The sequence below is a fragment of the Colletotrichum graminicola genome (genome assembly GCF_000149035.1).
Source record: "Colletotrichum graminicola M1.001 genomic scaffold supercont1.4, whole genome shotgun sequence".
Lineage (NCBI taxonomy): Eukaryota > Fungi > Ascomycota > Sordariomycetes > Glomerellales > Glomerellaceae > Colletotrichum > Colletotrichum graminicola.
The window spans coordinates 415,945-428,864 of record NW_007361008.1 but is presented as its reverse complement, the minus strand read 5'-3'; the positions used below and the strand labels follow the sequence as shown (position 1 = coordinate 428,864).

Genomic DNA, 12,920 nt, shown 5'->3' with positions numbered 1-12,920 from the left:
CTGCACTAGCAGAGTAGCCCTTAATTGATATGGGGGGGGGGGGGGGGGGGACCGATATAATTACTATGTACGAGATTCGCAGATTATAGTCCCATTGCCCCACCCCCCGCTTTGGCTCATCCGTTGCTGCCGCCCGTAGCGTCGGCCGGCGCCTCCGTAACGCGACGTCCGGTCCTCTTAGAAATGCTCAAAAACTGCCCATCGTGTATATATGTATGTTACAGGTCTTTGTAGGAAGAAGGACTACGAGAGCTAAGCGATACGGCAACAAAGTCGGACCAATCCTCTTCGTCCTTCCTTAATTACACCGTTATCCCGCTCACTCTCGACCCGGCTATCAATAGCAAACGTCCTTTGTTGTCCCAGCATTAGCCCACCAGCCACCGAGAGAGAGGGGGGTGAGGAGATGGCAGCCGCCGTGAGTCTCCAGGCCGGCCGCGACCTTCTCCCCTCCTCCCCCTTCTCTCCCACGTGCCTCCCAGCGCCGCTGACGGGCCTGGAATTCTCTCCGTTCAACGGGCTTCTCTCCAGGCCTGTTCCGAGAATCTGGTTGCTGCGGGTGCCGCTCCAGCAGTCTCACCTGCTGGCATCTGCTGCCCGGGCCGACATCTGCATAGAACCCGTCATGGAACATGGTCTTTGGGGTCGACATCATCTTGGATGCTGCCATTGGAATCTTCTGCGACACCAATCTGCGGACAATATCCTTAGCGCGGTCCGCTTCTTCATCGTGATAGGACTGACCGTCCAGAAATAAGGCAAGCCTCGTCTCGAATGGAATGTTTCAATTTCTCCACTCCATGTTCCATGCCTAGTCTAAACAAATTCAAATTTCGCTCGCAAGAGTCGCTTCAAATCCGTTTTTGCAGTGTCCTTACGTCGTTACCCTGAGTTGTTCAAGGGGCCTCCCGTGTGCGAGCCCGCTCGTCCCTCTTTTGCAACTAAAAAGAAAGCATCCCGAGATCTCCGACTCAGGAAATCACCAACTTATCCAAAGCAATCCGCGCCATGTCTATGATTTTCAAGCAGTGCCGGTTCTCTCTACTGCCATCTTTCCCCTCCGGAACCATCAAGGTCTGGCATGTGTGCAGCATCGGGTGAGGAAGCCCGGCTGCAACCATGGCGTGAAGCTGGTCGTGTCGTCTGTTCGACCTGTCTTCCATTTGTTTGATGATGTCCCTGAGACCGAGGTAATGATACGGCTCAGTAGAGCCCGCCCCGTCCTTTCTCTCAAAATCGTATCCGTAAATGTCAATCCTCAAAAGTGCCCTGGTAGAAACCCTCCAGGTGGCCGGGTCCATTTCTCGGCCCTCAACCATCCGAGGTGCACTGCAGCGCATCTCGCCCCAGAGTCCGCCATACTCGTTGAAAGAGAAGGTAATGTTTCGAGCCTCTTTAATGGCCCGGGCGGTTTCGTTATCGATGAGCTCGAGGATTTTGGCGTATGCGTTAGTGGTCGATGAGAAAATAGCGCTCAGCATCATCATATTCTGGAACGCTTGTATCGGCGGCGGCTTCGTAAAGTCTGTAAGGCTGCATGCCGGACAGCGGATAACATTGCGGGCTACCCGAGCTGCTGACCTAGCGATGCCCCTGGCGATCTTGACATCACCCGGTAGTCTCGATAAGGCGTCCAGAGAAAGAAACATCTGAGAAAGGCAGGGACACGAGGCGTTGCTGTACGCTTTGACAGCGGCTTCTGACTCTGGATTGATGCCTTTGGCGTCGTTGATGCAGCTAGAGGGAGACTTGGGGTCGCTTGTGCTGAGCGTGCGGGATGTCTCTGATGATGTAGGAGGGGAGACGCCTGACCCTGTCCTCCCGGGCACCTGCTCTGAGGATAGGCTAGTAAAGCTTTTGTTGATATCTTGAGGCAAGCCCTCGTCAGCAGAGTCACTTTCGCTAAAGTTGATGCCACCTAACAGGTCAACACCACCGACACCCAACTGGAAGTCTTCCGCGGGATACCGTGGCTCGGCATGGGCCATGCTGAGACTCGATAACTCAGGCGGCAGCGTGGACGGCGGCGGGCCTTCCAAAGGAGAGAGTAGGTCAAGATAGTCAAAGTTGGAGTAATAGTCCTGGGTGAAGAAGGCTGAGAAATCGGTGTCTAAGGTTGGTTGCGTGAAGAGCGGCACCTGCGGCTGCTCATCTGGTCTCTGAGGCTTGTCGGAAGAGGGCGATCTTTCCGACTCTTCGACATGTCTGCGCTTCCGTGGCCGGCCCATTTGCTTCTGGGGCGAGTAGACGCATCTCAAGCCCTCTCTCTTACAGCGCGAGCAGCCGTCAGGCTCTTTGGTGCAGGCAAGTTTCCGCGAGCCTGTAGACTCTCATTAGCAACTTAAGGCCGGTTGGTGCCAAGCAGATATGAACTCACGACACTCATCACACGCACGATGCTTGACGACACCGTCGACCGACTTGGACTGCGGACTACTCTGGGGCATGGCTTGATATGATAAGGGAAGGGGGGTTATAAGAAGAAGAAGAAAAGACTCTGTCGCATACGCCTGGCAATGTGCGATTGACGAACTATTCTAATTACTTAGAACTTCCCACACTGTTAGAGAGTGCGGCATCCAGGAGGGTTATATGTGAGTGACGGGAGTTGTGGGCAGGAGATGCGATGCGGTGCTGGCGTCCGCGACTCTGTACGCCAGCCAATACGATGAGAGCACGACGACGGAGCCCTTGCTGCTTATGTGATTCAGCCCGTGGCTTGCTTTCCAGCTAAATCTCGGGGTGTCTTGCTTTTAGAGCCACGGCACCCACGAGGTGGAAGCATGTGTATGGTGACACCGAAAGACTACTGTGAGATGCGAGAACAATGACGACGTCAGCGAGGGGATGAAGAAGAAAGCCGCACGAGTTCAACCAAAGAAAAGGGAAGCGAAGTGGAGGGACTTGTCCCGTCTACGGCGTCGACCACCACCTAGGACCAAGTTGGTCATTTCTGATGTGCACTAGGTGGGCAGGTAGGTAAGTAAGGTAGCTAGCCATCCATAAGGCAGGGGTACCTCGATAGATGAAAGATACACAAGAATACAGTGCTTTGGATGCCCTCTTCCGCAGTCACTCTTAAGTCTCATCTTCAAAGGATTCGAAGCGGCGTCAGCACCACCTCACCTGCATAAGACGGAGCCCAAGGCCAGGGCCTCAGTATCCCCTGTTAGACGGTTAGGCCACTTCACAGTTGAAGCCCTACCGGCTCTTCCGTCACCATATCGAGAGTACCTTCTAGGCAGCAAAGCCAACCGGCCAGAACACACAAACACCTGCTGCTCATGCCAAGAAATCCAAGGAACCCTTGACTCGGTCAGAACAAGCCACGAAATTTGCTCTCATATCGTACCAAGCTTCGCAACGGAATTCAGGTACCAACGCCTGCCTCACTTTGGTGTCAGACGGCGGTTTTCTTGGGCCAAAGTAGAGGCAGTACTCACGACGCCCATGGTTGGCCTAGTGCCTCGTAAAGCCCAAGCCATTTAAGTCGTCGGTATAGGAGAATAACTTCTCCCTGCGAGTCGTCTCGGTGCAGCCCGAACTGGCATGGCTGGCTGGGCTAACGACGGAACATTGGAACATCCACGGGGACAGCCCCCCTTTGGGCATGGAAAGAAGTCGCAATGCCGCCCTGAGATGACTCCGCGATCCGTCAACATGTGCAATGGAGACATTCTCACTCGTCCCGATCTTGGTTCGGCGTGCTGTGCTGCGTCCATTAGTGCCAAGTGCACATTCTCGTACCGGCCTACGTTGTAGTGCGTTCAGCGCTGGTGGTTGCTTCTGGCTTAGCAGCACGGCGGCTGAAGGGTGCGCTGTAGGGCCGTCCATGCACTGCCAGACACCGTGAATGGCCGGAAAGGCGCCGTGTAGGTGGCAGCCATCGTGGCGCATTGCCCACTTGTGCTAGAATCTCCCCATGTACCACTTCATCATCGTGGATATCGACCTGTGACCTTGATGGTGGCTTGTCTCCCTGCATTGGGTCGGCTCTGTACTGCGTTGTGTTGCACTCCGAGTCGCATGGCATCGCATCGAAAGTGTTAGTTGCAGGGCACCGGGCAGGTTTCTGTTTTGATTCTTTTTTCCCGAGTTGCAGTCCCGTCCGATTTGGGGAAGGACTCGGTCAACCCCGCTAGGCGGTGTGGAGCGCGCTAACACCCTCGAACGGCAGAAAAAAAAAATTCCAGAGAAGGCGCTCGCCCAAACCGCCTGCATCTGCATCGCGAAACTGAAGCTCCAAAAATAGCCATTTCAACACCTTTTGTCTTGTCCCTTTTTACCACCACAACATGCCGGCACGCAAAGCGCTAGGCAAGCGGAAGGTACCGCAGGCGGAGGATCCTGTGCCCGTCGATGACGAATTCGGCAATGCAAACCTGGAGGGCGTCTTTTCCCAAAGCGAAGATGATTCCGACTACGAAGAAACCTCAGAGTCTGACGGCGACGACGCTGCCCTGAACGGCGAGTTGTCAGAGGATGAAGACGAGGACGAAGAGGAGGAAATATTGAGCGATGATATCCCCTCTGACGCAGATGATCAGGAAATCGCCTCGAAACTCAAGTCGACGAGCCTTGACAAGGACTCTGCCGCCGCTGCCGTTGGCGACGAGGACGACCAACCCAACTACAGGGTTGTCAAGGACGCCAATGGCAACGAGCGCTACGAGTACGACGAGATCGACGCCGACTACGACTCGGACGACACCGATGCTCAGGAGCCTGTCAACACCATTGGCAACATCCCTCTGTCGTTCTACGATTCTTACCCTCACATCGGATACGACATCAATGGCAAGAAGATCATGCGCCCCGCCACCGGTGAGGCATTGGACGCCCTTCTTGAGACCATTGAGATCCCCAAGGGCTGGACTGGCTTGACGGACCCCCAAACGGGCAAGCCGCTCAACCTCAGCCAGGACGAGCTCGAGCTTTTGCGCCGCGTCCAGATGAACGAGATTCCCGAGGAAGGCTACGACCCCTACCCCGTAAGCGTCCACAACTCCATCCTTGAATCTCAACAACGCTAACGAGTCTCAGGAAATGGTTCACTGGTTCACTGCACACGAGGAGAAGATGCCCCTCAGCGCAGCGCCCGAGCCGAAACGCCGTTTCGTCCCCTCCAAGCACGAGGCTAAGAGGATCGCGAAGCTCGTCAAGGCCATTAAAGAGGGACGCATCCTGCCCTACAAACCGCCCGAAGAGAGGGAGAAGGAGGAGGCCGAGAAGGAAGAGAACTACTACGACATCTGGGCCAACGAGGAAGAGCGCCCGCCGCACGTCATGAACATCCCGGCGCCCAAGCTCCCCCCTCCTGGCTACGACCTCAGCTACAACCCTCCCCCCGAGTACCTCCCGACAGAAGCTGAGAAGGAGGAGTGGGAGAAGGCGGACCCTGAGGACAGAGAGAAGGAGTACCTGCCGGCCAAGTTTGATTCACTGCGCAAGGTCCCCGCCTACGGCGAGTTTGTCAAGGAGCGCTTCGAGCGCTGCCTCGACCTCTACCTGGCTCCTCGCGTGCGTAAGAACAGGCTCAACATCGACCCCGCGTCGCTTCTTCCCAAGCTTCCCCGCCCCGAGGAGCTTAGACCCTTTCCAACGGCCTGTCAGACCATCTTCCGAGGCCACGAGGGGCGGGTGCGGTCTTCTGCCATCAGCCCTGACGGTGAGTGGCTTGCAAGCGGTGGCGATGACGGTACTGTGCGTCTGTGGCATCTCCGCACCGGTCGCCACGAGTGGATGGCCAAGCTCAGCCTTGACGAGGCGGTGAACGTCGTCCGCTGGCGTCCGAACAAGGAGACTTTCATTCTGGCAGCCGCTGCTGGCGAGGACATCTTCTTCGCTGTCCCCCCTCGTGGTGCCGACGGCATTGACAAGGCCAGTCGTGACATTCTCGACGCTGGTTTCGGTTACGCGACGCAGAACCCTCAGCCTACTGCCCCCGTCACCAAGGAGCACCCCGGCAAGTGGGCAAGGCCCGGCTCGAAGCTGGAGGCCGCCGGTGTCTTGCTCAAGGCCACCGTCAGATCCGTCATCAAGGTCATCAGCTGGCACAGGCGCGGTGACTTCCTCAGCACTGTGTCTCCTAACGGTCAGCGCAGCGCTGTCGCGATCCACACGCTGTCGAAGCATCTGACCCAGATTCCCTTCCGCAAGCTGCCCGGCCTTGCCCAAACGGCCCAGTTCCACCCTTCGCGACCCCTCTTTTTCGTTGCAACCCAACGCATGATCCGCTGCTACGACCTCCAGAGACAGGAGCTTGTCAAGGTCATCCAGCCCGGTGCCCGGTGGATCTCGTCCTTCGATGTCCACTCGGGCGGTGACAACATTGTCGTGGGATCCTACGACAGACGTTTGCTCTGGCACGACCTCGACCTCTCCAACCGCCCCTTCAAGACAATGCGCTTCCACTCGGAAGCCATTCGTGCCGTCAAGTATCACCGCAGCTTCCCTCTGTTCGCCGACGCCAGTGATGACGGCACTTTGCAGATCTTCCACGGAAAGGTCGTTAGCGACCTTATGGAGAACCCGACCATTGTACCCGTCAAGATGCTCAAGGGCCACAAGATCGTCAACAAGCTCGGTGTCTTGGACGTAGACTGGCACCCTACGGAGCCGTGGTGCGTGAGTGCCGGCGCTGACGGCACATGTATCCTCTGGACCTGATTTATGAATGTCTGGTGGGGGAGGGTACTTGTAAGGTTTGCATAAAAAAAAGACAGCGAGGCGTTGGGAAGAACCAAAACGAACCAAAAGAAATTCTCGAGAAAAACTAGACAATCCTTTTGCTTTTTCAACTCTGTTCATGTCGCATAATTTCACCCTGGATTTGCCTGCAGGAAGGTGTCAATAATGGATCTCGAATTGTACCAATGCCTACACTCCGTTCAACTGTGATATGCTGCCGGTTGCTGTGATATTGCAGCCATGTCCCTGGAAATCCAAGCCTGAGGATGGGTTGGAGTCGCCAGGGGGACGGCTTTCGGCGGCCGGAGACGATGCCGAAGAGACCGAGAAGAGCCGGAGAATCCGCCGCTCCAGCGCCAGACATTGGCTGCAAGTATAATTAGGCGTTGGCTCGTGCGTCCCAAGGTCGAACTGAACACACGCTCGCCTCTTTTTCGGCCCCTCTTACCCTCTCCCTAGAGCGGGAGGGGAGGGCCCCGATGGCATGGATGCTTGCCAAATTGGCCAAGTTCCGCCTGTGCCGCCTCCCCCTTCGTCTCTGCTGCGTTCTTCCATCTGAAACCCGTGCTGCGTCAAGAAGGTATTACACGCGCGGGGCTACTATCTTATTCCTAGCCTTTAATGCTGAACACCCAATCCATCTCGATCCTCGACGCTGTCTTCCCTCCCCTCTTTCTCCCATTCGCCTGGGAGAATCCGGATTCTCGAACCGTCATCATGCACGGGCAGCCGAGAGAGATCGGATGCCGCAATGTGTTGCGATGGCGTGGGTAAGCTATGGAACACCTGGTCCGGTTGTCGCCATCCGGGACACGGCATGACTGTATGGGGCTCCGGATGCTTTTGCGATCAGGGTTGTCTACTGGCTGGTGCGTCTGATCGCCCTGTCACGGTCGAGAGGAGGTGGTGATGGCGTAGCAGCATTGGGATGTCGAGGTTCCCAGGCATCATCTCCCTCCCCCCCCCCCCTTCGAGAATGGCATAGTGCGCCGTCCTCTTGGGATTGATGATCCTGTCCCGGCTGGTTCTCGAACGAATACTCCGCCGACTCAACTCCGTCCATCTCAGTGCTTTCGACTCGACTTGTGGCTTGCATTCTCATTTCCCTAACCTAATCCATCATTCCGCCTGGAAATAATCCTCTGGCTTCTAGGGCCGTGTTCCCACTTTTTCACTTTATTTTCCCACTGCGCCCAGGGTCTTGCTCAGTTCCAGAGTCTTGTGTGTGCTTCAGGTGGCCTGGATAACTAATTACTGCCCCGTCGCGTGGGTGCATGTACAGGTGCTTCTCCTCATATCTCTTCGTTTGTTTATTGATTTTTGCGACATTTTCTTCTTTCCATCCGGCCGCTTGCTTCCGGCATTGCATCGTCCATGTTCGCCATGGTTCGCTCTTCTCCCATTTCGTACACGGCTGCGCTGCTGTACCTGTTCGCGGCTTCCGGATCGGCCCAGACCTTCACCATCTCCAACGGCCAGATCTTCACGCCGGGTCTGGTCATCTTGGATGCGCCTCAACCGGGAACCCCGCTGGGCGGAGGTCAGTAATCGGACCCGAAAGCTTCATGTGAAGTCAATAAACCATCTAACATGGGCGGACACAGACAATCTCCATGTCGCGCTGGACGTGTCAACTAACGGCAGGATGCCGCTGCCGCCATACGCCGAGGACAGTCCGACCAAGATCTTCAACGTGACCATGTTCCTGTCCAGCTACGTAACTGGGCGTAACTTCACCATCACCAACGGCACGGCGACGGCCAACGATGCCAGTCTCGGCGACATCATGTTCCAGGAACCCGGCAGCACGGTGAAGCACGTCAACTGGCTCTGGCCCGACTGTCTGGTGGGTAATGGGCAGCCCAACTCAGCCGACAGCGACCGCGGCGCTTATAACGTAAGGCACATGCTTTGGGGGAGGGAGGGGCAAAGGACGCGAGGAAAAAGGGGGTTTCAAGACACAGTCCGGACTAACAGCACGGTATTAGATCTCCATCCGCCAAAACTTCCGCCTCAACGGCCAAGACCATTACACCATTTTTGACGTGCCCATCTCCGTGACCAACAGTATCGAGGAGAAGGACGGACGGCCCTCTTGCGATGCGCTCAACAACGCGCTTCTGACGGAGGAGGAGCTCAACGCAACCGCCGCCAACGCCGTCGGCGTGCTTTTCGCGCCGGGCGACTCGACTAATATCCAGGTCGAACCTGACAAGGGCAACGGCAAGGGAAACGACAAGGGCAACGACAAGGGCAACGACAAGGGCAACGACAAGGGCAACGACAAGGGCAACAACAAGGACAGCGGCGACGCGCTCGGTAGACCCAAGCCGGAGGCGACACCGGGCGATGGGCTCGGTGCCGGAAATAGCTTGAGCTGGAGGAGCGGCGCACACTGGTTGTGCCTGGTGAGCATCGGCGCTGCGCTGATGCTCTGAGAAAGAAGAAAGACGAGCTGTTTCTGTGGATGGAGACTTTTGTGGCGTGAGTAACGAATGCTGTTTACCTTTGATGATACCCATACGCAGGAGGCATGTATTAGTATATATTTCTTACTGCGTAATCCAGCCTGCCACGTGGATATGAACTCGTGGCTTCTCCTTGGCAGGCATTCCCGAGACTTGTCACGTTACAACGCGGCGACTGAAAAATAAAAAAATAGAATAAAATAAAGTGAATACGCGCGGACATTCTCAACGGCCCAAGCATCTTTGTCCGTACCTCTGGACGTTAGCCGAAACCCAAGGTAGTTAAGGTTGTGATTGACTTTTAGTCTAGGTATCCGTACACGTGCAGCATTCATCCGATCAGAGGGAGCGGGTCTATTACTCAGGAGGAAACTCATTACCCATTCGAGCATCTCCATTTGGGAACCCGGGGCTCAGTCCCTGCGTTCATGTGCCCTGTCACCTAACGAACTGCTTTCTAAAAAGGGTAATATGCCCTTCATGTCGGCCACGGCCGTCGCACACTTCGTACCATGGTTCGCATTCCACATGCGAGTAACCGTCGCGCTGATAGGCACACACACACACACACACACTTATGCGCTCTAACCCCATCGTCTTTCCTATCAGGGCCACCGCATCCCGACTTGTCGAACTTGAAAATACCTAGCAAAGGGTACCCCAGAATCCCCCGCACTTTGGCCGCGCTAGCCAGACCTCGGCTCCATGCTATGTATACCCTTAGCTGTGCAAAGCTAGCAGCTCGTGAAGCGAACCGCTTCCGCGCTGCGGACAAGCATCCCGACGGGAGCATCAGTCTCGCCAAGGGGCGGGTCATTGGACATTGGTCATGACGGTTACATTGCATTGTATGCACGACGACGAACCCTGGTCTTCCTCTCCTTTTAATGAATATCACCCCCTCAACCCCAGAGCCACGAGTTGAGTATGGGGTCGCATGCCGCCAGAAACATGGTGGTTTGATGTCGATGTCGTCGCCCCTTCCAAACTCCAAACAACTTGGGAGGCACTTTCACCGCCAGTAGCTCGGCCTCGCTGCCCATTTCAAACCTCTACACCCCAGTACAAGCTGAAGGGTCTCGGTTCGAAAGTATCGATACTTCGGATTTGCCAGCGCTTCTTCCCAATAACCCGCCCGGTGTCTTAGTTCCCTGGGCCGCGCGAGCCATCGTTGCCACATTTCAGGCTTATATCACGATTTCCTTGGGACATCGTCACCGATTAAGAAAAAGAAGAAAATAACCCCGCGCCCATCACCAACCGCCAAATCGCCCAAGATGCCGATGCACCAGGGCTTCCTCCCGCGCGAGGGCCTCACCGCCGACCCCATCTTCCGCCTCATCGCCCGCACCGCCCTGAACCCGGCTTTGATGTTGCCGCTCCTGCTCCTCGCCCGCTACACCAAGAAGGGCGGCGACCTCGCCATCCTGCACCCCACAGCCTTTTCCCGCGTCAAGCTCCTTGCCTACTGCGCCCTCACGCGATGGGCAAGCAGCTGGCTCTCGCGGCGCGTGCTGAACGGCTGGTCCTCCGACCAGTATGACTGGCGCAGGGAGATCGTCCTTGTGACGGGCGGTGCTGGCGGAATTGGCGGACACATTGTACAGTTTCTAGCTGAGCGTGGTATTACTGTCGTAGTGTTGGATATCCAAAACCTGACCTTCACAGCCGGTAAGTCCCCCGTTGCCTTTTCCCGACCTTTTTTAGGGGGTCGCTGTGGTAAGATCCGTGACTGAGCCTCGTGTGATAGGCTCCAATGTACACTACTTTAAGTGCGACATCACCTCAACCGAGAAGCTCGCTGTCGTGGCCAACGAGATCCGTGCCAAAGTCGGCCACCCGACGGTGCTCATCAACAACGCTGGCGTGGCGCGCGGCAAGACGGTGCTTGACTCGACGGAGCACGACGTCCGCTTCACCTTCGATGTCAACACGCTCTCGCACTACTGGACGACCAAGGAGTTCCTCCCGAACATGGTGAAGAACAACCACGGCATGATCGTGACGGTTGCGTCATTTGCGAGCTTCCTATGCGTTCCCAACATGGTAAGGTGCACCCGTGAGGAAATCGGTAGTCTTGACCAACGGCTAACACAGTAAAAGGTCGACTACGGCTCCTCCAAGGCCGCCTCCATGGCGTTCCACGACGGGCTCTCGGCCGAGTTGAAAACCCGCTACAACGCGCCGCGGGTGCGCACCGTGCTCGTCAACCAGGGCTACACCAAGACACCGCTCTTTCAGGGGTACCAGCAGGGTTTCGGGTACATCCTCCCGGAGCTCGAGCCCGAGACTGTCGCAGAGGCAATCGTGAAGCAGGTCCTCAGCGGCGAGAGCGGCAACGTCGTTCTCCCGGCGTACGGCAACGCGATGGTGGCGCTCAGGGCGTTTCCGTATTGGTACCAGAGCATGATGGGGGCTCAGTCGGTGAGGCTGATGGCAAATTTTTCAGGGAGACAAGTCATCAAGGACGTGAAGGGGTTTTACGACGAGAAGGTGAACGGGTCCGAGGGCGAGCAGGAGAGGCCCGAGGAGAGCACCATACTCGTAGAGCAGGAGCCCATTCCGGAATCGAGCAGTCCTGAGTAAGGGAGAGTGAAGCCAGAAAGAGCTCCGTCACTTTGTAAGACTGGACGGGTGTCGTTACGCTCGTATATAAGGGCTGGTTGGGTTCGGTGACTCTAATTGGCGTGGCGTGCGCCTCCCTGGCTGCGGCTCTTTGGTTGTTGCAGGGATGGGGCGGCTTTGCAGGATACCGGTACCTGAGCAAACATGAACACTGATCGCGTTAATCCAGCCTGTATGCGGCTGGCGAGAGTCCCTGGTCTTGCGGAGACGTACCGAGACCACAAACAGCATCAGGGTTATCCATGCCGCCCGGCTGTGCCGTTGCTCTAACCTATCGTGTATCTTTTCCAAACACACACACACACACATCCGTTCCCGGTCAGAGTCTACTTACTCCACCGTCGAATTTGCTGATCGAACGGCAGACTTACCGACGGCGGGAACAGATTTTCTCTCACCAGCTTTGAGCTAGGCACGCACGCGGGTTCCGAAATACAACGCCGGTCGTGAGAGACGTCAATTTTTCTAATCGCAGTAGCCAGCGGGATAATTTGCAAATATACCACAGACACCCCATAGCAGTGAAAACAAACTGTTCTCCTTGTGAGGTATATTGTCATTGTTGAACTTTCGTTGAGGAGTAGCATGCCATGCTTCGGAGAGTTGTCTCTGAGAAACCGGCGGTAGCACACTACTTCACCCTCACTCATCCACGAGGGACGACCCAAAAGATGTAAAGCCCTAGAATCATGACTTCTAAGGGCAAGAGCGAGTGGTACGGGAAGTGGTTGCAAGCGAGTAGGAGGAATCCAGCGGAGATGTCTCTTGTAATGACCCCCTTGTTGTTCTGCTTGCCATGGCCCAGAAAGCCCGTCTCGAGTGAGCAAACAAGACCACCAGGAGCGCATATGTATGCTTGCTCTGTTGGTTCTCCCCACAGACGCTGGAAAGAGGAGTTTCGAAGCCAGCCGGTAGCCGGCCCACGTTTTCTGAAAAGACCCGGGTTTCTCCTTCGTTCACACGGTTTTCTTGATTGTGCCGGGGCGAATAAAGAAAGCTACTGCAATTATGGCCAATAGTCTGGACAGCGAGGTTCAGCTATGTACTCCGGACGACAGGCGGCAACTGTACAGCCAGGGAACCAACTCGACCAGCAAGTCATATGGCCCAATAAGCATGTCTATTCTTCCCCTTACC

General features: G+C 56.0%; 4 protein-coding genes across 4 annotated transcripts; 3 read left to right on the top strand and 1 right to left on the bottom strand.

Moving 5' to 3' along the window:
- Positions 1 to 971: 971 nt before the first annotated feature.
- Positions 972 to 2,447, bottom strand: GLRG_01428 (uncharacterized protein; the record flags this gene model as incomplete). Its single annotated transcript, XM_008092113.1, has 2 exons — positions 972 to 2,320; positions 2,378 to 2,447. 2 exons carry the CDS (start codon positions 2,445 to 2,447, stop codon positions 972 to 974), a joined length of 1,419 nt encoding a protein of 472 aa, XP_008090304.1.
- Positions 2,448 to 4,295: 1,848 nt separating this feature from the next.
- On the top strand, positions 4,296 to 6,669 carry GLRG_01427 (BOP1NT domain-containing protein; the record flags this gene model as incomplete). Its single annotated transcript, XM_008092112.1, has 2 exons — positions 4,296 to 4,991; positions 5,044 to 6,669. The coding sequence occupies 2 exons, from the start codon at positions 4,296 to 4,298 to the stop codon at positions 6,667 to 6,669; spliced, it is 2,322 nt and encodes a 773-aa protein (XP_008090303.1).
- A 1,404-nt stretch (positions 6,670 to 8,073) lies between these two features.
- GLRG_01426 (uncharacterized protein) lies at positions 8,074 to 9,128 on the top strand (the record flags this gene model as incomplete). The annotated part of the gene is made up of 3 exons (XM_008092111.1): positions 8,074 to 8,230; positions 8,295 to 8,587; positions 8,679 to 9,128. The coding sequence occupies 3 exons, from the start codon at positions 8,074 to 8,076 to the stop codon at positions 9,126 to 9,128; spliced, it is 900 nt and encodes a 299-aa protein (XP_008090302.1).
- Positions 9,129 to 10,435: 1,307 nt separating this feature from the next.
- On the top strand, positions 10,436 to 11,744 carry GLRG_01425 (short chain dehydrogenase; the record flags this gene model as incomplete). Its single annotated transcript, XM_008092110.1, has 3 exons — positions 10,436 to 10,829; positions 10,909 to 11,204; positions 11,262 to 11,744. The coding sequence occupies 3 exons, from the start codon at positions 10,436 to 10,438 to the stop codon at positions 11,742 to 11,744; spliced, it is 1,173 nt and encodes a 390-aa protein (XP_008090301.1).
- Positions 11,745 to 12,920: the final 1,176 nt, after the last annotated feature.